Source organism: Erpetoichthys calabaricus, chromosome 8 (assembly GCF_900747795.2).
Source record: "Erpetoichthys calabaricus chromosome 8, fErpCal1.3, whole genome shotgun sequence".
In the NCBI taxonomy this organism is placed as follows: Eukaryota; Metazoa; Chordata; class Cladistia; order Polypteriformes; family Polypteridae; genus Erpetoichthys; species Erpetoichthys calabaricus.
In genome coordinates, this window is record NC_041401.2 from 98,376,761 (window position 1) to 98,404,146 (window position 27,386).

Here is a 27,386-nt window from a genome sequence, read left to right on the forward strand (position 1 = left end):
TTCCCATAGTGCACTCTGCTGTCCATGTAAACAATGCACATCCACCCAGCTATCTGCATGATTTAACAGAAAATGTGATTCATCAGACCAGGCCACCTTCTTCCATTGCTCCATGTTCCAATTCAGATGCTCACTTGCCCATTGTAGGCATTTTCAGAAGTGGACAGGGGTCAGCATGGGTACTCTAACAAGTCTGTGGCTACACAGCCCCATACACAGCAAGCTCAAATGCACTGTGTGTTTTGACACCTTTCTCTCATGTATAGCAGTATGATTTTCAGCAATTTATGCTACAGTAGCTCTTTGTGATGGTGCAGGTCAGCCACAAGCTAACAGGTCCTTCTGGGGCGTCTCTGAAACCCACCACTGCCAATAGTGTACCCGAGGGATGAGCCAGCAGATGAGGACATTTGCACAGATCAAAGGGTAGGTGCATAAAAGTGCAAAAGTGCTTTTATTAAAACAATCCCAAAACAAACAAACTGTGTTCCAAAAACCGTGCAGTGTTCACAATTGTTTAATAAATAAATAAATCTCTTAAAACAGTGAAAGTCTCTGAAGTTAAAATCCAGAATTAAAACATCAGCAGCCACGGTCCTCACCAACGTGACCCGCACCTTGGCAGCCTTGAGTGACATCAGACAGACCACTTGGGTCGATTGTCCTCATGTCATCCTTCTCACTCACTCTGGCCTGCCCGGGATCCCTGGAGAGGACTCCGCCTTGATCTCTGCCATTCCTCTGCACAATCATTAGGGCCGATCTTTCGCTCCATCATGGGGCCTATGACCATGCTGGCTGGCTCATTCTGCCTCCTCTCCTGATGCTGTTTTCACGACTCTCATTCTGTCCTTTTTTTTCTGTTCTCTAATCGATTCCCTTTTCTCATGCCGGCTCTTCCTTATATGCCTCTGTGGGCACAGTGTCTCAATCGCACACCATAGGAAGTTGATAAAGCAACTGAGACAGACCGCAGCCTCACGTGCAGGTGTGTCTTGTCCCAGTTACTCCACCAAACTCCCTCAGCTGCTTGCGCATGCACACCCACGGAGATCGAGCTGGCCATTCAACTATTTATTAAAATGGGCTAATTTCACAGCCGCGGACCCACTATTCCACACTCTTCTGTGGGTTTGAACCAGATGAGCTACCCTTCACTCCCCACCCACATCAGTGAGTCTTGGGCACCCATGACCCTGTCACTGGTTCACCGGTTGTCCTTCCTTAGACTGCTTTTGGTAGATAGTAAGTACTGCATACCAGGAACACACCATAAGACCTGCCATTTTAGAGATACTCTAACCCAGTTTTATAGCCATTACAATTTGGACCTTGTCAAAGTTGCTCAGATCCTTATGCTTGCCCATTTTCCCAGCTTCAAACACATCACCTTCAAGAACTGACTGTTCACTTACTGCCTAATATATCACACTCCTTGACATGTGTCATTGTAATGAGACAATCAATGTTATTCACGTCAGCTGTCAGTGATTTTAATGTTGTGGCTCATCAGTGTATAAACTTCTCAGTTTCATTGTTAGTTATTATGACAAGTACTGTATAATCTTTTCATAGGTGCACCAAATTGAGTTTGGCCACATTTTTAAATTTAAAATTTGATTCACTAGCTTGTTCTTTCTTATGAGGCAGATTTTCTTCCCTAGGTTTAGAAGTGATGGGATGTACTATTCCACTGAGTAACTGAGAGTTTATTAAAATTCTTCCTGTTGAGTAAAATAGTTCCAAACACAAAGGAAGTAATGCAGGAGAGATTTTTCATTGCAAAATGTTATTCCATCTGATGTCACTGTAAATAATACTTTTACTGGATTGTGATTAATTGTAGATGCAGTATTATCTGGCAAACTATTTTTTGTCCAAAATGGTGCCTGTATAAGGCATTTCCAAAACTTGTGACCTAGCATGGCTTGGCACATTTTTGACAATTTGACTTGCCATAGGTAAGTGTGCAGCAAGGTTATTATAGTTAACGAAAACTAAAGTCAAAACTGAAACTATTATTAAAAAAACATTTTCGTAAACTGAAATAAAATAATTAACAAGACCAAAATGAAAACTAAAATTAAACGAAACTATTAGAGTAGCTGGAAAGACTAACTGAAATAAAATAATAATTTACTAAAATATTTTTAGTTTTTGTTTTTGAATAAATATTCTTGCCCGTTAGTCTTTAACCCTTGTAAGTTTTAACTCTAAAACAGAAAGTCATCCACCATGAGCCGTCCCAGCACATATTCATCCAGTGAACAGCACTGGTGACGGAGGGCGGCAGTTCACACAGCATATGTGGTGGCATAGCAAGCTAAATGCGGGTGCGTAAAGCGTGTGAAATAGAAAGTGATTTACGTGCTGCCTTTCTTTGTGCTTGTTGTATATCAAGATGTAATTCAAACGGCTGAAATCAGAATGTACTGGTCAACAAAACGTTTACCATATGGACAGAAAAATCACAAGTGAGTAATGTTTCAATTTATTTCTCAGGTGACTGCTTTTTGTTGACAGCAATTTACCTGCCACTTTGTACAGGAGAAATCATTTTTCCTTCCTCATATACGAAGTATAGAGAAAGTATAGTAATCATGAAAAAATTTGACCTCGATATTTTGATGAATCTTGACGTTATAGACCTTCCAGAGTCCAAAAATACCGTTTTTTGGAATTGTGTGTGTGTGCGCATGCGCCCGCGCGTGCGTGTGCATGTGTCTGTGTGTGTGTAAACATGATAATTCAAAAACTAGCCCCTCATAGAAATTCGGCATGTGGTTGTTACACCACAATTGTAGATCTGTATTAACTTTTGGGCCAAGTCTATACTTTTATAATAATTGTTCAATATATTATTAATTTGATTTGTTGTTGATGGTTCTTTAATGTACATAATATAAAAATATAATCATTGTCTTGCGGTTTACTCCTCAAATATCCATCCCCATATCTGAGTATACAAGAAAGTCGAGGGGAGACCACTCCCGATTTTTGAAAATAAAACGGCACTGCTCGAGAGACTGACTGGGTCATCATACAAGGTCAGCATATTGTTGCTGACCAATCACCTTTGCTTTAAAAACAATGTTTAACAATGAAGCAATACAAATAAAGGTAGAGAGTCTGCCAAGTGATAGATAGATGAAAAACTAAACATACTAATGGGTTTTTGTATTTATTCTATATTTATTAATTTATCTTTTTTAGTTCATATTCACAACTCAAAATACCCGATATTGCCCCTAACCTTGACACTACATGCTTGTTTTTCTTTGTTTCCCTCAAGACAGTGGGGTCTGCACACTGATTCAAGTCTAAGAGCTCTGTTCTTCCTAAGCCACCGTGATGTTCATAAAATTGTGTAGAATTTTTCATATTCAGTATCTAGTTTTGATTATGCTTGTTTTTATCAGACAAACACAAAACCAGATTGTAAACCATGTAGTGTAGTAAGCTTCCACTAACATTAAACTTGTATCTGTTAAGTGTACAGTTCTGTCTGATTGTGACACAAAACTAAACTCCGTAGGAGCTCCATGCCATAATTACTAAAACTGAAACTAATAGATATAAAAATAAAATAGAAATGTCTTTGTGAAATAAAAACTAAACTAAAATTAAAAATACATGATGAAGGAAAACTAAACTGAATTTCTAAGTAAGGTCAGAAAAAATATAGAAATAAAAACTAATATAAAAAGGCAAAACTATAATAACCTTGGTGTGCAGTGTACAGTTACACTTTGCTTGTATTGAAGAAGAATGTACATGTTTCAATGGTTGAATTGCATTCCTTATTCAAAATTCTAATTGGAAGGTCCCAATTCCATTTGTTGCCTAAGATCACCTAAGGCTACTGACATCAATTGAGTCTTGAAATATTGCCTGTACATTTGTCATTATTAGCTAGGATGGTTTAATGCATAGATCAGGGGTGGCCCACTCCGACCCTGGAGAGCTGCAGTGGCTGCAGGTTTTTGTTTCAAACCAGTTGCTTAATTATAAGCCAGTCCTCACAAATAACAGATCTTATTTAATTTCATGGTATATTAGTGTCTTAAATCATAGATTTTTTTCCTTTCTAATGATATATGTATCATCCAAGTGATTTGAAGTCTAAAATGTATGAGTAATTTTCAGTTCACTTTCTCATCAGCTTCCTTCTGAGTAATTAATTAAACCATATAGTGAATGATAAATACCCATGGGTGGAAATGGAGACAAGCTAAATGTAGAACTGCTGGTTTCTTTGTCATTTGCATCTTATTGCTAATAAGGAGCAGTTAAAACAATGAATACAGCTATTTAAGACTAAAATGAGCAATTAAAGGTTCAAAATCTTTACAAGTGATACAACTAAAATGAAGCAGAAATATGTCAAATGAGCAAGAAGTGCTTCATCAGCAATTAATTATTTCTCATGAAGCAATTGGGTTTGAACAGAATCCTAAAGCCACTACGGCCCTCTAGGACCGACGTTGCTCAGCCCCGACTTAAAGGATCTGAGTCTTAAATAGCAAATAAATTAAACGAAGTTAATTAGTAGTAAAAACTAGGCACTAATTAAGAAACTGGTTAGAATTAAAACCTGTAGCCAATGTGGATCTCCAGGATCAGAGTTGGCCACCCCGCCATAGATACTGATGGAGTATCAGAGAATTTGGATGTTTTTTTTTTCCTATGTATCTAATTTGTAGTGTGTTTTTGGGAGATTTTATGTGAAACATAGTCTTTCAAAGAATGTCCACATATTAACTAAATAGAGGTCTCTGAAGATCCAAATTCTTACTGCCTTTCATGAAATGAATACTATTTAGATTAAGGAAGGCTGGAATATATGATAATTACACTCAGAACACCATAAAGAATCTCCTACATTGGTACCATATTTTGAGCAAATGTGCATCACAAGACTGATAGGTTATCAGTCTTAAGCAGTGACCAGAAGCAGAGAACAAAGAACAGCCTAATAATGCCCCTCCCCCCATTTTAAGTCAATTCATTTTTGCTTTCAAAATGAATGAAATTACAGTTGTATCTACTGTTTAAAAAGTTGTTAATATATTAGGATACTTTTAAAAAGATAAAAAAGCTTAGCAAGAATATTCTTTTCAACATTATTAATTCAGAAAAATGTAAGATGAAGAGATGATCATTTGTTAACATCTTATTTCATATTTGTCATACCACATGCACTTCAGAACAGGTAATCTACCTGAAGCTAAGCATATTCAGGCCTGGCCAGTACTTGGATGGGAGTCCAACTAGGAGAAGGTTGGGTTGATGCTGGAAGAAGTGTCAGCAAGGCCAGCAGGGGGCACTTACCCTGTGCTATGAATGTGGATCCCCATGCCATAATGATCTCTGGGCATCCTTTTTAAAGAGTAGGGTGTATCCCGATGTTGTGGCTAGATTGCCCACCATGGCCTAGTCATTCTGGCGCCCTAATCATCCCCTGTCTCTAACTGGCTAACTATCTCTCACCCCATAACCACCTAATAGCTAATGTGTGGTGAGTGTACTGGCACAATCCAGGTGGAGTGTACACATTTGTGGTGGTTGTAGTGACACCCCACTATCTATGTAACTTCTTCGAACAGTGAGAAAAGCACTATATATATATATATATATATATATATATATATATATATATATATATATATATATACACACACTAGGGGGCTTCGCTCGCCAACCCCCGTGTTTGGTTTTCTGGATACTCACTTTTAAGATTTTTTTTTCTTGGAATTGTTTCTGTTTTATTAGTTTCACTTTTATTTCAGAACTTCTGTAAAAACAATATTTGTAATCTTGCGAGTCCCAATATGCTGAGTCTTTTCAATGAGGTCAGGATAGGTATCTCTGTTTGGAATCTCAGCACAGACAAAACGATCTACATCATCAGCAGTTAATAATTTTTTATTACAAAGTAACCAATAAATGCATGTGCGGTAAACTCCGTTTCTGAAATTCTCAAGATTCTTTATTTGTCACATGCATAGTTATACAGGACAACACGCAGTGAAATGCATCCTGATCCGCTTATCAAAAACTGTGCAAAGTTAGAAGAATATCAGATTAACAAAAAGTCATAGATTGAAAGATAACAGTATAGTAGAACATAATAAATAAATAAAATTATGTGAATAAAGTAGAATTAAGTGTTAAGGTGCAATAGTGTAGTGATTATTGTGCAAAACCAAAGTTAGACTGGTGCATAGTTAAATGAGGCAATTTGTTTGTTTGCACTACTGCGATGTTTACTTTCTTTTTTATATTTTCTAATTTTTCTACTTTCATATCCTTTAACTTTCTCCACATGTGTATACTGCCGTTGTTTTGTTTTTTTTTGGAGCCTTTCTGATTTCAATTTAACGTTTGTAAATGTCTTTATGAAGTTCTACTTTGTCTTTTACTATTGTCTTTTAATTCTGAGCCGGATTGGACGTGCTTTTTTTTTCAATTCCACTTGTTCCGGGCTGATAATTATTTCCTTATTTTCTGAATTTGCACCTCGACTATTCTTTTTTCTCTCCAACACATTTGAGTGTCTTTTCTCCACGCCGCTTTCTTCTTCACTTAGATGTTGACATTTCATTTATAACGTACTGTCCTTATACGCTTTATATGCGCTTAGAGCCCTTGATCTGTGTATGCTCAAATCCTTCACAAGACTGAATGTTTTGCTGTCTATTGTCCTATTTGATAGATTGTAAGTAGGGCATGTCTTGCAAGAATCTCATGTTCTACGTCATCGCGCGACGGTCCTGGGTCTCTTTTCTCCACGCTTTTCTTTCTTCTTCATTTAGTTGTCGACGTTTCATTTCTACCGTATTGACCTTATACACTTTATATGCACTGACAGCCCTGGAGCTGTGTGTGCTGCATGACTGCCTTTACACAACTGATTTGTTTTTTTTGATATTGCTTGTAAGTGTAGGGTGTGTCTTTGCAAGACTCTCGTTCTATGTTCCCGTGAGACGCTCCGTGGCAGGTCTCTTTCGTCTCACGGGTCTTTTAAATGTCCTCCGAGAAGATCACGTATCGTAGACTTGCTTTTTGCTTTCCAGGACAGGATTTTTTTTATAATAGATATATATAGATATATATATATATATATATATATATAATATATATATATAAATAATTACCCATCCATTATCCAACCCACAATATCCTAACTACAGGGTCACGGGAGTCTGCTGGAGCCAATCCCAGCCTACACAGGGTGCAAGGCAGGAAACAAACCCCGGGCAGGGTGCCAGCCCACTGCAGAATAATTGCTATTTTTATCATATTAAATTTGAATAGAAGTTTTCTTATCACTGTGCCTTCTTTGTATTTGAACCGCTCTGTGAAAAGAACAATATATTGTCGAGTTTAAATTAACTTACTCCATCCTCTCCATCCTCTTCCGCTTATCCGAGGTCTGGTCGTGGGGGCAGCAGCTTGAGCAGAGATGCCCAGACTTCCCTCTCTCCGGCCACTTCTTCTAGCTCTTCCAGGAGAATCCCAAGGCGTTCCCAGGCCAGCCGGGAGACATAGTCCCTCCAGCGTGTCCTGGGTCTTCCCCGGGGCCTCCTCCCGATTGGATGTGCCCGGAACACCTCACCAGGGAGGCGTCCAGGAGGCATCCTGATCAGCCACCTCATCTGACACCTCTCGATGCGGAGGAGCAGTGGCTCTACTCTGAGCCCCTCCCGGATGGCTGAGCTTCTCACCCTATCTTTAAGGGAGAGCCCAGACACCCTGCGGAGGAAACTCATTTCAGCCACTTGTATTCGCGATCTCGTTCTTTCGGTCACTACCCATAGCTCATGACCATAGGTGAGGGTAGGAACATAGATCGACTGGTATATTGAGAGCTTTGCCTTACGGCTCAGCTCCTTTTTCACCATGACAGACCGATACAGAGCCCACATCACTGTGGACGCTGCACTGATCCGCCTGATGATCTCACGCTCCATTCTTCCCTCACTCGTGAACAAGACCCCGAGATACTTGAACTCCACTTGAGACAGGATCTCGCTCCCAACCCTGAGAGGGCACTCCACCCTTTTCCGGCTGAGGACCATGGTCTCGGATTTGGAGGTGCTGATTCCCATCCCAGCCGCTTCACACTCAGCTGCGAACCGATCCAGAGAGAGCTGAAGATCGCGGCCTGATGAAGTAAACAGGACAACATCATCTGCAAAAAGCAGTGACCCAATCCTGAGTCCACCAAACCGAACCCCCTCAACACACTGGCTGTGCCTAGAAATTCTGTCCATAAAAGTTATGAACAGAATCTGTGACAAAGGGCAGCCCTGGCGGAGTCCAACTCTCACTGAAAACGGGTTCGACTTACTGCCGGCAATGCGGACCAAGCTTTGACACCGGTTGTACAGGGACCGAACAGCCCTTATCAGGGGGTCTGGTACCACATACTCCCGGAGCACCCCCCACAGGATTCCCCAAGGGACACGGTCAAACGCCTTTTCCAAGTCCACAAAACACATGTAGACTGGTTGGGCGGACTCCCATGCACCCTCCAGGACTCTGCTAAGGGTGTAGAGCTGGTCCACTGTTCCGCGACCAGGACGAAAACCACACTGTTCCTCCTCCTAACTTACTGTACAAGATAAATTACAGCTAAAGTACACTCTTACTTTATTTTTTATCTTTAGATCCTATGGAATTCATCCAAGTATCTATCTATCTATCTATCTATCTATCTATCTATCTATCTATCTATCTATCTATCTATAAGACATAGGTATTATTAAACTTTAAATCACTAAGACCAACTGTTGTTCACTTATTAAATTGCACCACCTCATTGCCATTTAATTGTAAAACCATCTGTATATTTATCAGTTATGTTTCAATATGTATTAAATAAAACAAAATCCAGGTGGTTCGGCATGTGGTGGGTGTAGCAATGAGCTATTGGCGCATGCTCCTAACCTCTCTCTCTCTCTCTCTAGATAATGGAAGCACTTTTTTAAGAAGAGCAAAGGCATAATAATCCATTCATTCCCTCATTCATTCATTTATTTTTTGAACCCATTAAACAGTCCAGAGAATGGAAGTGTCATAGCAATATATGGCACTGTGTAGTAACAAACTCTGGATAGGACGCCAGTCCATCATAGGACAGTTGTCCTTTATTCATTCATGCATTTTCAGATACTGATATATATATATATAATATATAAAATATACCACGCTATTAGCATCTGGTACAAGTCAGGAGCCAGGCATAGACCAGATGCACAGGATTCATTCACACACAGCCACACTCTCAAAAGAAGTGTTACTTTAGTAACACACACTGAGTTGAGAGAGAAAAAAAAATGTGTTTTCTTTTGAAGATGATACAAAACTAAGATTTAATTCTGTTTTCTACTAGTGACTTGGAGCTGTAGCACTATACCAACAGCAGACAGTGAATACATCATACAATAAATGAAATAACAATGTGTAGAAGAAACATTCATAAAGTTGTCCGTATGAGTGGCTGTTGAGTAGCCTTATGGCTTCTGTTTAAATGCCATCTGGATCTAATGGCGTAAATCCTGATTGTCCTGTATTGTTTGCCAGAATAGAAAAAGCTGATGTGCGGGATGGCCAGGGTCTTTAGTAATACTGTTCATTTTTCTAAGGTAGCATGCATTATGCTTTGGTGTCCTGACCCAAGCAGGTTCTGTATTAAGGATTTTATATAACACTGTGGGATAGTGGATTTTTTACAGAGCTAAAAATCATAACCTCAATCTATTTAATATTGTTTGCCATAAGATTTCTCTGAAATGTTATGGTCATTTATAAAGATGGAAGGCCTATATTTTATTTTTGGAATTTCTGTAGTTTCAGTATGTCCAATGATAATAAACAACAAGCATGTCATTAAAAATTTTGATTTTAAAGAATTATGTTTCATAAAATAATTGACAAAGTAGTTTTTTTAAGTTACCAGAAAGTTCCAAATTTTAGGAAGATGTTTGTGTGGTAGATCTAAATGGCTAAATTGTTTGATGCGTGCTATACTGTATTAGTACAAACAGTTTAATTTTTTTATTACTTATATCTCTTTTTATCTATTTCTCTTGGTGAAGTACATAAAAGTTAAAGCCTAACCTTGCAGTAGTGAGCATAAGGCCAGTGTGTGCACCAAATTGTAAATCAGTCAAAAGTCATTGAAGGGGCACCAAACTAACTGTATTCTACTACTGGCAAAGTCACCTAAGGAAAATAAAAGCATGTATCATTTTATTTTATTGTTTTATAGGTGTCAGTTGTAATGAACCATCTGTTGATCAAGCTAATGGCTCCAGTTCATCACTCAGGCTCCAGCGACGTAAATTCTCTTTTGGTAAGAGCAAATGCATTTAATATGAAGTGGTCCAAGTTAAAGAGAAAAAATAAGCTTAAATTGTATGTAGAGTTTTCAGTCCACAATAAAGCTGCATTTGCAAAGCATGGCAACATGATTAACCTCTCTTATTAATAATTAGAATAGTGTAGTAGAATGATTTCATTTTTAAATTTGCCTTCACCTCATTTAAATGTCACTGTACATTGTTAACTGTTTTTTGCTATATACAACATGCTTTTGTTAATAAAGATACTGTTTAACAATCTGCTCCGATCATTTTATTAAAATAGGAGTAAGTACCATTGAACAAAAATAATTAAATTTAGCAGTTTGTGATATTTTTGAGAGAAAGGAATTATTAATTATTTTTATAGAAGCTTGGATTTGTTAATGTTTTCAAAATAAAGTTTATAGATGTTCTTAGCAGTGAGGTTTGTCTTGGTTTGTTGAGTATTTATTTGTGAAAAAATCCCCCTTTTTGAGATATAAAATAACACCAAAACTTTTGTTGTTTACACAAATACTGTCCTCAGACTTGCATCCGGGTGGTGATTTCAATGGCTTCTTTAAATGTAAGGCCTAACCAAGTCATGCTTTGATTCCTCTCTACATCTTCAATGCCTTGTGGTCCTTCATTTGTTTTATATTTCTTGCCATTATATGTCCTTTGTAAATCTTCATCTAAATCAATTTTTAACACAGTTTATCAATTGCAGGCCAACAGTTTTTTTTTCTTTGCAGTTTAAGGGAACTCAAATTTTATTCTTATTTGTTGTATGTTTAGACAGTGTGGTAGGAGGAGTCCTGGGAGCAACCCTCTGCACCCAGAAACGTACCATGGATGTCAAATACAACAAGAGCCACAGCATTTACTGTATTTATATAGCACATTTTCATACAAATGGTGTAGCTCAAAGTGCTTTACAAGATAATAACATTAGGCAATACTAAATAACAAAGAATAAAGTAATAAGCTCTGATGCCGGGAGGACATAAAAAAACAAAACAAAAAAAACTTTTGGCACTGGGCATTCTACTGAACATAAATGATCTAAATCAGTCCTCGTGGTTTTCAAGCTTCATGTGAAAGAATTAGATTATAGTGGACTTGTGGGGTACTGCCTTCAGTCCATCAATGTAGGGACCTGCATGGTGCCTTGATCAGGTGGTGGTGCCACAGATCAGTACCACAGAAAAAACAATAAAAAAGAACAGCAGAGAAAAGTAGGGACTAGTATGGATTGCGGAGCCTTGATAAAAATGATAATTCAATGCATACATAGTTAATCAGGATTACACTAAAATGTAGCTCTGAGAAAGCCATGTTAAAATAATGGGTTTTTAGCAGTTTCTAAAGTGCTCCACTGTATTAGCCTGGTGAATTTCTGTCGGTAAGCTATTCCAGATTTTAGGTGCATAACAGCAGAAGGCTGCCTCACCACTTCTTTTAATTTAGGCTCTTGGAATTATAAGCATACACTAATTTGAAGATCTAATGTTACGATTTGGAGTGGAAGGTGACAGGCATTCCAAAATATAGGACGGAGCAAGATTATTTAAGGCTTTGTAAACCATAAGCAGTATTTTAAAATCAACTCTAAATGACACAGGTAACCAGTGTAGTGACATCAAAACAAGAGAGATGTGCTCAGATTTTATTTTTCTAGTTATGTGTGGATAGCGCTTTGAGTACTGAGAAAAGCGCTATATAAATGTAATGAATTATTTATTATTTATTTAAGATGCTGGCAGCTGCATTCTGCACTAGTTACAACCAATTGATGTTTCTTTTTGGGTAGTCCTGAAATGAGTGCGTTACGGTAATCTAGTCCAGTGGTCCCCAACCTTTTTGACAGCAAGGACCACTTTATTAGATGCAAATTTTTCCACGGACCGCAGGGGGTTGGGGGGTTTACAGTTTTGTACACAATTTACATTACATTTCTATTATTATTAAGTTATTAAGCAGTTCGCATACGTTTGCAACCCGAGATTTTTCTTCTTTTTTTGCATATAACAAAGACATATGCTTTGCATTTGCCATTCCAACAGATTGCACATCACAAACATTAACACTGCTATCTTTTTCTCGCGTCTGCCGTTTCTATAGGAGGGTGACAATGACTTAAATTCCAATGGATGTTTTTCAAATGTTGACGAGCAATAAGCAAAAGATATCACAGAAAACCACAGAAAACAAAAAACAGCAAAAAAAAACTACGAGGAAAGTTCGAAGAAAGAGATTTTTTTTACAATGTTTCTGTTTGGGGATCTTTGTGCAAACGTGCACAACTGAGCAGCAACCACAGAACTAACTGCTCTGTGGATGATTCATTCAAGCATTTCAAAGTCACTTCGTTGTAATGAAAGTATCTGCTGAATGTACTTCATAGTAACGTGATTTCTATAGACTCGTGTCATATGGGGAAACTGTCAGGACCATAAAAATACATTGTTGTAATACTCTCTCACCTCGGTCTCTCTCCTCTCTCTGCGACGCTGCAAAGCCCCGCCCGCCAAGTGTTCTGAAAAGTCTGAGGGAGTCTCCGTTGCCGGCAGTTCTTTCGCGGCCCGGCTATCAGACAGCCGGGCCGCAGACCGGGGGTTGGGGACCCCTGATCTAGTCGACTAAAAACAAAAGCGTGAACTAATTTTTCAGCATCTTGCAAGGTTATAAGGGATCTAACTTTTGCTATATTCCTTAAGTGAAAAAATGCTATCCTAGTTTTCTGATTAATATGTGATTTAAAATTTAAGTCAAGAGTCAATAACTACCCCAAAATTCTTTACATCCATTTTGACTTTAAATCCTAATGGATCAAGTTTATTTCTAATACCCTCACTATATCCATTTTTGCCAATAACTAAGATTCCTGTTTTCTCCTTATTTAGTTTAAGAAAACTACTACTCATCCACTCAGAAACACAAGTAAGACATTGGGTCAGTGAAGCAAGAGAGTCAGGGTCATCAGGCGCTATTGATAAATTCAGTTGTGTGTCATCAGCATAGCTGTGGTGCTCACGTTATGCCTTGAGATGATCTGACCTAATGGAAGCATGTAGATCAAAAAGAGCATTGGACCCAGGATAGATCCTTGAAAAACACCATATAGAATATCCTGTGTCTTTGAAGTATAATTACCACATCTAATAACAAATTTTCTACCTGTTAAGTAAGACTCAAACCAATTTAAGACAGTACCAGAGAGGCCCACCCACTGATTAAGGTGATTTTTAAGAATATTGTGATCAATGGTATCAAATGCTGCACTCATATCTAAGAAGATGAGAACAGATCAACGGCCTCTGTCCGGATTAACCTGCAAGTCATCTACTACCTTAACAAGTGCAGTGTCTTTACTGTGATTTGTTCTAAAACGTGCAACAATAGTGTGTTTTTGTAATACAACACAAGTGCAAGAAATATACTAAAGGAGAACACAAAGTAAAATCAAGAAGTAAAGAACATATGCTTCCTTGCTAGGCTTAACTCAAGGGTCGGCAACCTTTTTAAAGCAAAGAGCCATTTTATCCTAAATGTTTGATCCAGGATTTACAAAGAGCCGCAATGGATAGAGAAGAGGGGTTGAGATACAATTTTTTAATGAAATATGGGTATATATGCATTTGACACAAAAATAAAACTTACAGAAAATAAAGAAAAACAATTTAATGAGACTTTTGACATTGCATTTCCTCACAAAGTTGTTTCATGTTCAGTGAGTATTTGGAAGTCTTCAATTGTAAACAGAATTCCAAGCTTACACCATTAAACTGACTTCTTAGCTTGCTTTTGATATCATTCATGTTGGAGAACATCTGCTCACAATAATAAGTGGACCCAGAAATTGTCAAAATTCCAAACGCTACTATTTTGAGTTGACAATAATAGTGTGGAAGGCTGTTCCACGTTTCGAAAATCAGTTGGTCCTCCTTTTGACAGCTGGAAAGTTCCATCCATTTGTGATTCATGGCTAAAGTCGCCTTTTCTCTTTCCAGGATTTCTATTTCCACTTGTAAAGATGTACATTTAGAAGACCACAAATCTTTACTTCTCAAGTCTGTTAATTGTAGTTCAAATTGAGCTCTGTCAACTGTTGGAAACGGCAAAAAATGTATTCATTTCAAATTAGACATTTTAGAAGACCCATAGTTGCCATCTTGCAGTTTGGCGTCTCAGTTTTAAATCACTCAGACTTGTAACAGCGCAAAGGTGACTAATATTACAACATTGTTCAGTTCTGTAGTGATAGTTTTCACCCTCACTACTTCTTTCTTGAGTTATGTTCGCTCGGCTCTGCAGTCATCTGCCCTTCACTCGTCACTACTGTTACTGTACTGACCGAGCACTGTGAAATGTACTCAACACTCCAAACTTAGCTGGCTATAATTTGTAAATAGAAGAAATGGGAAGGCATGGTGGCAATTTACCACAAAAAGAAAGATTTAGGAATCCCAATAAACGTTAAAGCATATATCCAATCTCAGGTACTGAAGAAAACTCTGAAGAGCGTATCATTTGACTGAAGACATAATCTCAGGTGTCTGATTCACATATAGTTAAATAAAACATCTAAATAAAATAGAATGATATTAACCCATAAATAAATACTTTATGAAAGTACTATCAAATAATATGTTAAGATGTGAAAATGTGAGTGTCTATCGTTCTGATTAGAGGTGCAGCCACGTAGTCAAAGAGACACATGCGGCTCACAAGCCGCAGGTTGCCGACCCCTGGCCTAACTAAACAGGTCATGGAACCTGTCTACCAGATGGGGTCACTTGTTCTCTTACCACCGCTTCAGTACCCTGTTAAATACTCTATTCTTAAACTCCCATTTTGTCTTTCTCCCTCTTTCTTGACTGTAGCTGCTCTTTAAAGAAGACTTCACCTAAACTACTATGTTAACTCTATACTCAAGGAAACCTTAGCTGTAAAACAGCCTTAAGAAGAAGCTGGGATCACTTTTGAACAAGACTCTGATTCAATTTCAGTGACAATGGTGACTTTACTTTCACCATAGACATGCCAGGCCATATCACCCTTCACATCTAAGTGTTCAGTTGCCCTTAAAATATATATTGCTTTTATAGAGCATCCAGCTCTTATAACCTCTCAGTAGCCCATACATTTCCACGGTGGAATTTGCAGGATGTCTCTTGCTGGCAGTGTGTTTCTCTTGCTCTCTTCCTCTCTGTGCTGTTTGTCTCTTTTCTGGACACCTTATGTGAGACGTTAATTTGTCCTATACCATCCTGGTAGTACTACGACTACTATACCTTATGACATATTCACAAAAGGGTTACATTTTCAACATAAACAATGTATTTATTAGGTGATAATATATACGAGTTCTATTTCCAACTTGAATCTATCTTGACTATTATTCTCCAGTGGTATTTTTAGGGAAATTTGTTTTACCAGAAGTAACTTAAAATTGCTGCTGTTGTTAGTTTATAATTAACTTTTAAGAATTTTTAACATTTGTTTTGTAGTAGTGTTTTAAATAAAATCTAAAAACTTGACTTGTGTATATTTGGTTCATGCTGCTAGGTTAAAAAACAGTTTCGAAACTGTAGATTTCCTACAGGGATTTTATATCCTTGAGGTATTACTTCCACATTCTTTCACTCTCTTGAAGTTTCTTAGAATTATTTTCATATTTTCCGGTATGTTTTTTTTTCTTTTTTATTTACATGAAAATGCATTTTTTTTTTGATTAAAAAAACCCCACACTTCCCCATGTGCTATTTTAGAGCTTTTTTTCTCATTTCAGTGTTCAAGGCATTTCTTCTCTGTTCTGTTCTGAATTATTTTTGTCTCGTATCCATTCATTTGCTCCATTTTATATCTCCCTATTTTGTCAAAGTTGTGTCTGTTATTCCTACCCTTTCTAGTCTTAAACAGATGATTTCTCATCTGGATAGCTAATTACATTTGAACTATACATTTAAGATGCTGCAGTGGTTAGGCCAGGAGAAGAAGAATCATAACAGCAAAGAAGAAATTATCTGGAGTATGTGAAGTGCTTATGATTGAAAAATTTTGTAAAGAACCACTGTAAAATTTTCAGGCCTGAAATACAATGTGAAGAAGGAAATATTTGTAAAACTTTGTAGAGAAATGAAAAAAAAATTAGAAGAATATTGGTGTATGAAGGAGAGAAAGCTAAGTTGGTAAAGTAATTTTTGTATTTAGGTTTATTCATTTTAGACTGTGGAAGCTATGAAGACTTTTAAAGCCATGGCCAGAGATGTGTTATGAAGTTAAAATGGCTGTATAATAGAGAAACAATAAAGATGATTATTAAAACAGTAGTTTAAAGTTCAATAGAAGGCACTGAAAAAGGAACGAAGACCCAGCTTAAATGTTTTTGAAATGTGAGGAAGAAATTAAACAAGTAATAAGGTGGTCAAATGAATTAATACATTTTACAGAAGGTAAAATTAGAAATAGGTAGAAATCTTCACTGATTGAAAGAAGAAAAGGCTCATGTTAATTATTTGGAGAGGTCATTTTTGGGACGAAGACAGAGAGTTTTATTAAGATGTTTAAGAGGAAGGGACTCACATGTGAATATCAAGAAAACCACAATGGCCTAAGAGAACGAGTGAAAAAGAAATGATTTTTGTCTGCCTCTTGCATGAACACTGATGATGATTAGTATTTTTTGACATTTGAGGTTGAAGAGTTATTAATCCTACTTATATACTTACCATATCTGAACTGTCCATATTGAGTGTTATAAAGGTGGCTTAATATTAAATTATTTGAGCAAAAGGTGCTTGCTGATCTTACCAGCCTTTTTAATATTTAATACCTTCCATTGACTAGTAATTATTTTCTGATTAGCTATTTTAGAACTAAAATACCTTTTCAGCATTCAAATTTAAGAGATATGCAACATAGTTTTGAGTAATGAAAAGTGGTAATAACTCATTTAGGTACTTAAAAAATAATTTAATATCTAAATATGTTCCTGCCATACACCCAGTGCTGCTGGGATGTGCTCCAGACCCCTGTGGCCGTGAATTGATTTGCATGGGTTTGAGAGTGTAGCACAAATCTACACAATCTACAAATCTTAATCTACAATCTACTCCATCTTCAAATGGAGTCATCTGAAATTAAAATTTTGATTATTCAGAAGATGATCACAATGTCTCTTACTGAAAGTATCATACAATTCAAAAGGAAAAACTTTTCTAGTCAAAATGTAATTAGAACTGTCGGTAATTAGAATTCTGATAAGGCAAGTGTAATTGCAGATATTAAACATACAGTGGTGTGAAAAACTATTTGCCCCCTTCCTGATTTCTTATTCTTTTGCATGTTTGTCACACAAAATGTTTCTGATCATCAAACACATTTAACCATTAGTCAAATATAACACAAGTAAACACAAAATGCAGTTTTTAAATGATGGTTTTTATTATTTAGGGAGAAAAAAAATCCAAACCTACATGGCCCTGTGTGAAAAAGTAATTGCCCCCTTGTTAAAAAATAACCTAACTGTGGTGTATCACACTTGAGTTCAATTTCCGTAGCCACCCCCAGGCCTGATTACTGCCACACCTGTTTCAATCAAGAAATCACTTAAATAGGAGCTGCCTGACACAGAGAAGTAGACCAAAAGCACCTCAAAAGCTAGACATCATGCCAAGATCCAAAGAAATTCAGGAACAAATGAGAACAGAAGTAATTGAGAGCTATCAGTCTGGTAAAGGTTATAAAGCCATTTCTAAAGCTTTGGGACTCCAGCGAACCACAGTGAGAGCCATTATCCACAAATGGCAAAAACATGGAACAGTGGTGAGCCTTCCCAGGAGTGGCCGGCCGACCAAAATTACCCCAAGAGCGCAGAGACGACTCATCCGAGAGGTCACAAAAGACCCCAGGACAACATCTAAAGAACTGCAGGCCTCACTTGCCTCAATTAAGGTCAGTGTTCACGACTCCACCATAAGAAAGAGACTGGGCAAAAACGGCCTGCATGGCAGATTTCCAAGACGCAAACCACTGTTAAGCAAAAAGAACATTAGGGCTCGTCTCAATTTTGCTAAGAAACATCTCAATGATTGCCAAGACTTTTGGGAAAATACCTTGTGGACTGATGAGACAAAAGTTGAACTTTTTGGAAGGCAAATGTCCCGTTACATCTGGCGTAAAAGGAACACAGCATTTCAGAAAAAGAACATCATACCAACAGTAAAATATGGTGGTGGTAGTATGATGGTCTGGGGTTGTTTTGCTGCTTCAGGACCTGGAAGGCTTGCTGTGATAGATGGAACCATGAATTCTACTGTCTACCAAAAAATCCGAAGGAGAATGTCCGGCCATCTGTTCGTCAACTCAAGCTGAAGCGATCTTGGGTGCTGCAACAGGACAATGACCCAAAACACACCAGCAAATCCACCTCTGAATGGCTGAAGAAAAACAAAATGAAGACTTTGGAGTGGCCTAGTCAAAGTCCTGACCTGAATCCAATTGAGATGCTATGGCATGACCTTAAAAAGGCGGTTCATGCTAGAAAACCCTCAAATAAAGCTGAATTACAACAATTTTGCAAAGATGAGTGGGCCAAAATTCCTCCAGAGCGCTGTAAAAGACTCATTGCAAGTTATCGCAAACGCTTGATTGCAGTTATTGCTGCTAAGGGTGGCCCAACCAGTTATTAGGTTCAGGGGGCAATTACTTTTTCACACAGGGCCATGTAGGTTTGGATTTTTTTTTCTCCCTAAATAATAAAAACCACCATTTACAAACTGCATTTTGTGTTTACTTGTGTTATATTTGACTAATGGTTAAATGTGTTTGATGATCAGAAACATTTTGTGTGACAAACATGCAAAAGAATAAGAAATCAGGAAGGGGGCAAATAGTTTTTCACACCACTGTAGGAATTAACTAACATGAGACATTCAGTTTTAAAATTGTTTGCTATACATAATATGTGTGTAGCTTCAACTTTGAAAATGTTAATTCATTTTGCACATGGGTCCAGATTTTATTGAAGGACTGCTTATTTAATTCCAGGCTCTTTAATAAATAAGTGGGATACTAACTCTTTTGTTCATCTTGATATTTATATGATGATTTTTACAGGAAGTAATGGTACAAATTTGCAGATGACATTTTTTCATCCAACTAGTTCTTTAAGCTACCAACATTTTGTTAACTTTTTTTATTTCAGAGGCATGGAATGCCAAAATAACAGATCTGAAGCAGAAAGTTGAAAGTCTGTTTAGTCGGAAGTGTGGTAGGTTGAATTCAGTTGTAAGAAATGTACTAGTATTACTTTTACACTTTTTACTAAATTTTAAGTCACAGAGTTTTTAGATGCAGAAATGCCATTATCATTTATCTTGTTAATTCTTTCTTGGCATTCCTACAGTCATTTTGATGATGCTGCAGTCATGTAGTAATAAAATAGAGATACATTTTTCTGATTTTATTTTCAAATAGGATTCATAATAGTTATGGCACTAATGTCTATGTTGTATACAGTATGATGTTGTTCAGTTTAATAAATTATACTAAGTTTCAAACTGTTAAAAGTCATCTTCAAAGTAGTATCAGACAAGAAATGTTTAAATTGCTATAAAAAAGCCAATGTTTTAAACTTAATGTGGGAACATGTCTGCTTAAACTGGGTGCACATGAAGTCTACCTAGCTTTTAGATTATTTTTGAAGATTTTAGTGAAAAGACAAGCTAGGTCACCAAACCTCTAGTGTTCTTTCTCCTTTAGCAATGTCTACCTTGGACACTCTCTGACTTGAAAAGTTAGGTCATCTCAAAGTTTTTCAGAAAACATCCCAAAGATGGATACATTATGTAATACATTAAAGATTTTTTTGAAAGTATTTGGTGAATATACAATATACACAAAATATATACAGATTTTTAAGGCTTCATGCCTACATGCTTCTATTTTTTCCATAATTAAAAACTGAAAATACAAGCTTCAACATCAGCATCATGGATTTTGGAATATACATACAGGGGATCCTCGGGTTACAATATAGTTCCGTTCCTACAACAGTGATGTAACCCGAATTTTGGTGTAAGTCGAAACACACCCTAGCCTAAGTCACTTACCTATCCTAACACATTTGCAAAATCATAATCTAGAACATAAAAACACAACTAAGTCACCTTTATTTGTTCTAATTTCACTTCCATCGTGATGGCTTTCCTCTTCTTCAAAGCACTACCATCTGAAGACTCTGACTTTCATTTAGGAGCCAAGATAAGGGCCAAAAAGTCACCAAACAAAGCAACACAAAGGGAACACATCCTCCGCAAGCAACCAAACTAGTTTGCCAGCTCCCTCACTCATACGCCGCATTACTGCGTATTCTTCCGCTGCGTGCAACCAAACTAGTTCTCCCACATAGTCTGTAAGTATGACGCTAACGGCGTAAGCCGAAACACTCACGTCTCAATTTTTTAAAGTTTTTATGGGAGTGAGCGTTGTACACTCGAAGCGTTGTATGTCAAGACATTGTAACCTGAGGGCCCCCTGTATAAGGATTTTCATTTACACAGTGTAATGATACTTATAAAGTTTGTACAAATGTCTGTTTTCTTGTAGCAGAGGCAATGAACTTGGCAGAACCAGTTCCAGTTCCCTATCTCCTCTTTGAGACCTGTCCAGAAGATTTTTGTGTACAGGGTCTTCCAGAAGGAATCCCTTTTAGGCGCCCTTCAACCTTTGGCATCCCTCGCTTAGAAAAAATACTTCGAAATCAAGATGAGATAAAATTCATCATCAAAAAGTAAGGCATCAAGTGTTTGTCAATTAAACATCTGGAGTTATTAGTTTTCACTTACTACACTGATGTTAAAAAAATGCAACAGTGAGCATTTTAGTATGGATTAAAGCTTGCGTAAGAAATACATCATCTTGGAAAAGTTACTATAGCTATGCAGTTGGAAGTAATTATTTGTTGCTTCCCACAGGCCTGATATTTTTGAAACAGCAGTCAAGGAAGAGGAATTAAACCTTATCAGAAGTGAGTAAATAATACAGTAGCTGAATGAAAAATGCCAAGTATTCATACAACTACAATTTCTTTTTTTCATTTCAAAGTTGTTTATTGTGTAGTTTCTCAAAACTTTTTAGCAAAGTTTACCCAAAAATAAGTTTCCCTAATTCATTTTGATCAACAAAACTCCAACCACCTTATTTATCCAACATGTTGCGCTTGATAAGAAATCCTTAATCTGCAGCCCTGAAGTGTGTAGCCACCCATAACATTTAAGAGATGCAGCATACAGACTCCCATCTGTTCTTTTTCCTTCAAAAGAGACTTGTTCAGAAACTCAGTATACTGTACCTTGTGTGTAAATAATTAATATTCCACCCCAATTGCTATTTTTCATTTTTCATTTAATTTCAGGTTCACCAAATATTAGCACTGCCTGGACGATGGAGGACCTAAATGTTATTCAAGTAGCTGTCTCTGGTATGCACATCGTATTCCACCTACTGATTTGATGTTTGTATGCTTGTCGTGTCATACACATATGAAGTGCAATGCAAAGAGGAAAAAAAATTCTGATACTTTCATAACATTAATAATGCTGTTGTAAGGTTAAAGCAACAATCAGAGCTATAGAAGGAGATTGACAATATTAGCTGACATCGAAATCTTAGTAGCTTTCAGTGTGAGACATCCAAAAATGTTTATGAAATAGAATAGTAGTAAACAAAGAAACATATGGTAAAGCAGTAGCTTCCATACTGGTTATCAAAAATGTGTGTGATCATACATATTCTTTTTCTACAGATGATGAAAGCAAGGTGCCAAAAAAACTAGAAAAAACTCGCCAGTTAAGGGAACAAGTGAATGATCTCTTCAGCAGCAAGTTTGGTGAGTGGATGGGACAGATGTTGTATATAAGCCAATGATGTAAACAGTAAGTAGGTTTTAAACATTCTCTAGGATTGGTGAGGTAATTTCATTATAATGATAATAATAAAAAATATGTCAAATTGACTGTTAATACTGGACCCCTTTACCAATCATTGCTTTTGTGTTTGGAGTGAAGAATCAAACTCTGCGACAAAGGCTGAAAAGAGATAATCAGTTTAGGGGTCTTACTGATTTAAGATAGTTGAATATAATGTATAAGAATGCCAAGGTAAGGTTACAGAATTTTGCATAACAAAATGTTTGGTTACATAGTTGTATGGCATATACCTTGATTCAGGAACAGTAAATGCTAATTTTGAGGATGCTAGATTGACTTTCCTAGAATGCTGTCAGTATTGGCTGTTAAAAATATACTATTTAGCAGTGATATGGATATACAGTGCATCCGGAAAGTATTCACAGCGCATCACTTTTTCCACATTTTGTTATGTTACAGCCTTATTCCAAAATGGATTAAATTCATTTTTTTCCTCAAAATTCTACACACAACACCCCCATAATGACAACGTGAAAAACGTTTACTTGAGATTTTTGCAAATTTATTAAAAATAAAAAAATGGAGAAATCACATGTACAGAAGTATTCACAGCCTTTGCTCAATACTTTGTCGATGCACCTTTGGCAGCAATTACAGCCTCAAGTCTTTTTGAATATGATGCCACAAGCTTGGCACACCTATCCTTGGCCAGTTTCGCCCATTCCTCTTTGCAGCACCTCTCAAGCTCCATCAGGTTGGATGGGAAGCGTCGGTGCACAGCCATTTTAAGATCTCTCCAGAGATGTTCAATCGGATTCAAGTCTAGGCTCTGGCTGGGTCACTCAAGGACATTCACAGAGTTGTCCTGAAGCCACTCCTTTGATATCTTGGCTGTGTGCTTAGGGTCGGTGTCCTGCTAAAAGATGAACCGTCGCCCCAGTCTGAGGTCAAGAGCGCTCTGGAGCAGGTTTTCATCCAAGATGTCTCTGTACATTGCTGCAGTCATCTTTCCCTTTATCCTGACTAGTCTCCCAGTCCCTGCCACTGAAAAACATCCCCACAGCATGATGCTGCCACCACCATGCTTCACTTTAGGGATGGTATTGGCCTGGTGATGAGCGGTGTCTGGTTTCCTCCAAACATGATGCCTGGTATTCACACCAAAGAGTTCAATCTTTGTCTCATCAGACCAGAGAATTTTCTTTCTCATGGTCTGAGAGACCTTCAGGTGCCTTTTGGCAAACTCCAGGTGGGCTGCCATGTGCCTTTTACTAAGGAGTGGCTTCCGTCTGGCCACTCTACCATACAGGCCTGATCGGTGGATTGCTGCAAAGATGGTTGTCCTTCTGGAAGGTTCTCCTCTCTCCACAGAGGACCTCTGGAGCTCTGACAGAGTGACCATCGGGTTCTTGGTCACCTCCCTGACTAAGGCCCTTCTCCCCCGATCGCTCAGTTTAGATGGCCGGCCAGGTCTAGGAAGAGTCCTGGTGGTTTCGAACTTCTTCCACTTATGGATGATGGAGGCCACTGTGCTCATTGGGACCTTCAAAGCAGCAGAAATTTTTCTGTAACCTTCCCCAGATTTGTGCCTCGAGACAATCCTGTTTTGGAGGTCTACAGACAATTCCTTTGACTTCATGCTTGGTTTGTGCTCTGACATGAACTGTCAACTGTGGGACCTTATATAGACAGGTGTGTGCATTTCCAAATCATGTCCAATCAACTGAATTTACCACAGGTGGACTCCAATTAAGCTGCAGAAACATCTCAAGGATGATCAGGGGAAACAGGATGCACCTGAGCTCAATTTTGAGCTTCATGGCAAAGGCTGTGAATACTTATGTACATGTGGTTTCTCAATTTTTTTATTTTTAATAAATTTGCAAAAATCTCAAGTAAACTTTTTTCACGTTGTCATTATGGGGTATTGTGTGCAGAATTCTGAGGAAAAAAATGAATTTAATCCATTTTGGAATAAGGCTGTAACATAACAAAATGTGGAAAAAGTGATGCGCTGTGAATACTTTCCGGATGCACTGTAAGTAGCAAATAACAAATTGCACTGAAACAAGAAACTTGCAGCCACTGCAGTTCTCCAGGACCAAACCTGAAAACATCTGCTTAATTGGAATAAATTGTTTGCTTATTAATCGGTCTTGGAATTCAAAAAATGCTCGGTCTTCTGACAGCACTATTTGGAATAACAGCATCACTGATTAATGAACTATACCTTGGTAGCTTACCCTACACTGCTATGAAGTAACATTATTGTATTCAATTGGAGGAATCCTAACTTATAAGTCTCCAGATGATGAGGAGAAGGGATGTAGTATTTGATTTTAATGTGATGTTTCACTGTATTTCTGACTGACTTATTATTTTAGCCTAACAGTACAATTACTTGAAAAGTGAGCATTTTTGAACGTATTGTTCTTTGAAATAACATTAAACCAATAATTTGTTACAATTTTATTTTTTTAACCAATCATGACTTATTGAAATGCTTTTAACATTGGTGGTAGCTGGTGTCAAGAAGAAATGCCTGCTTTATTTTTATATGACAGGAAGCATAAGGGTATTATTTAGAGAAACTCCAATGTTTTACTACAGGAGAAGCAGTAGGAGCAACCTTTCCAGTAAAAGTACCGTATAGGAAGATCACAAGTAACCCTGGCTGTGTAGTAGTAGATGGTATGCCACCTGGCGTAGAATTCAAGGCACCAAGCTACCTGGATATCAGTTCTATGATAAAGATTTTGGATTCAGCTGATTTCATCAGATTCACAGTCTTAAGGTATGCAGAGCTAATAAAGGGGACTCTAGGTCTCAGAAAGTATAGAACTGTGAGAGAGAATTACAAATGAACACTGTTATTAAAATGTCCCTGACATATATGTGATGTTTCTAGCAATACTGATCACTTTTTCCCTATTAAGCTTGGCAATTTGTTTTACTTCTTCTTTAGGCTGCTCCCGTTAGGGGTTTCCACAGCGGATCATCTTCTTCCATATGTTTCTGTCCTCTGCATCTTGTTCTGTTACACCCATCACCTGCATGTCCTCTCTCACCACATCCATAAACCTTCTCTTAGGCCTTCCTCTTTTTCTTTTGCCTGGCAGCTTTATCCTTAGCATCCTTCTCCAGATATACCCAGCATCTCTCCTCTGCACATGTCCAAACCAACGCAATCTCGCCTGTCTGACTTTATCTCCCAACCGTCCAACTTGAGCTGACCCCCTAATGTACTCATTTCTAATCCTGTCCATCCTTGTCACACCTAGTGCAAATCTTAGCATCTTTAACTCTGCCACCTCCAGCTCTGTCTCCTGCTTTCTGGTCAGTGCCACCATCTCCAACCCATATAACAAAGCTGGTCTCACTACCGTCCTGTAGACCTTCCCTTTCACTCTTGCTGATATCCGTCTGTCACAAATTACTCCTGACACTCTTCTCTACCCATTCCACCCTGCCTGCACTCTCTTTTTCACCTCTCTTCCACAATCCCCATTACTCTGTACTGTTGATCCCAAGTATTTAAACTCTGCTCCTTGTATCCTCACCATTCCACTGACCTCCCTCTCATTTACACACATGTATTCTGTCTTGTTCCTACTGACCTTCATCCTCTCCTCTCTAGAGTATATCTCCACCTCCCCAGGGTCTCCTCAACCTACTCCCTACTCTCGCTACAGATCACAATGTCATTAGCAAACATCACAGTCCACGGGAACTCCTGTCTAATCTCGTCTGTCAACCTGTCCATCACCATTGCAAATAAGAAAGGGTTCAGAGCCGATCTCTGATGTAATCCCACCTCCACCTTGAATGCATCCGTCACACCTACCGCAGACCACACCACAGTCACACTTCCCTCGTACATATCCTGTACAACTCTTACATACTTCTCTGCCACTCCCGACTTCCTCATACAATACCACAACTCCTTTCGAGGCACCCTGTCATATGCTTTCTCCAGGTCCACAAAGACGCAATGCAACTCCTTCTGGCCTTCACTATACTTCTCCATCAACACCCTCAGAGCAAACATTGCATTTGTGGTGCTCTTTCTTGGCATGAAACCATACTGCTGCTCACTAATCATCACCTCACTTCTTAACCTAGCTTCCGCTACTCTTTCCCATAACTTCATGCTGTGGCTCATCAATTTTATACCCCTGTAGTTAGTACAGTCCTGCACATCCCCCGTATTCTTAAATATTGGCACCAGTACACTTCTTCTCCACTCCTCAGGCATCCTTTTACTTTCCAAGACTCCATTAAACAGTCTGGTTAAAAACTCCACTGTCATCTCTCCTAAACACCTCCTGCATGCTTCCACAGGTATGCCATCTGGACCAACGGCTTTTCCATTCTTCATCCTCTTCATAGCTGTCCTTACTTCCTTCTTGCTAATCCATTGCACTTCCTGATTCACTATCTCCACATCATCCAGCCTCTTCTCTTTCTCGTTCTCTTCATTCCTAAGCTTCTCAAAGTACTCTTTCCATCTGCTCAACACACTCTCCTCACTTGTGGGTACGTTTCCATCTTTATCCTTTATTACCCTAACCTGCTGCACATCTTTTCCAGCTTGGTCCCTCTGTCTAGCCAATCAGTACAGGTCCTTTTCTCCCTCTTTAGTGTCCAACCTCTCATACAACTCATCATATGCTTTTTCTTTAGCCTTCGCCACCACTCTCTTCACCTTGCGCCTTATCTCCTTGTACTCTTGTCTACTTTCTGCATCTCTCTGACTATCCCACTTCTTCTTTTCCATCCTCTTCCTCTGTATACTCTCCTGTACTTCCCCATTCCACCACCAGGTTTCCTTTTCCTCCTTCCTCTGTCCAGATGTCACACCAAGCACCCTTCTTGCTGTCACCCTTAATACATCTGCTGTAGTTTCCCAACTGTCTGGTAATTCTTCACTTCATCCAACTCACTCCAAAAATCTTCTTTTTCATCCATTACACACCCAACTTGCATTGCATATGCACGAACAACATTCATCATCACACCTCCAATTTCCAGCTTCATAATCACAAGGGGGCTACGCCCCCTGCTCGCTTCGTTCGCCTACCCCCGGCGTTTTGAACCCGTG

The 27,386-nt window shown here is 38.2% G+C and overlaps 1 protein-coding gene across 3 annotated transcripts in view; it reads left to right on the top strand.

The window, feature by feature from the left end:
* LOC114656568 (general transcription factor II-I-like) overlaps positions 1–27,386 on the top strand; it is a 174,241-nt gene that overhangs the window by 136,793 nt on the left and 10,062 nt on the right. For all 3 annotated transcript variants that reach the window (XM_051930781.1, XM_051930778.1, XM_051930780.1), the window contains 7 exons: positions 10,277–10,360; positions 19,561–19,626; positions 20,964–21,147; positions 21,332–21,384; positions 21,772–21,837; positions 22,162–22,245; positions 24,896–25,079. In XM_051930781.1, coding sequence (XP_051786741.1) covers positions 10,277–10,360; positions 19,561–19,626; positions 20,964–21,147; positions 21,332–21,384; positions 21,772–21,837; positions 22,162–22,245; positions 24,896–25,079 — 721 coding nt within the window. The remainder of the gene's footprint in view (positions 1–10,276; positions 10,361–19,560; positions 19,627–20,963; positions 21,148–21,331; positions 21,385–21,771; positions 21,838–22,161; positions 22,246–24,895; positions 25,080–27,386) is intronic.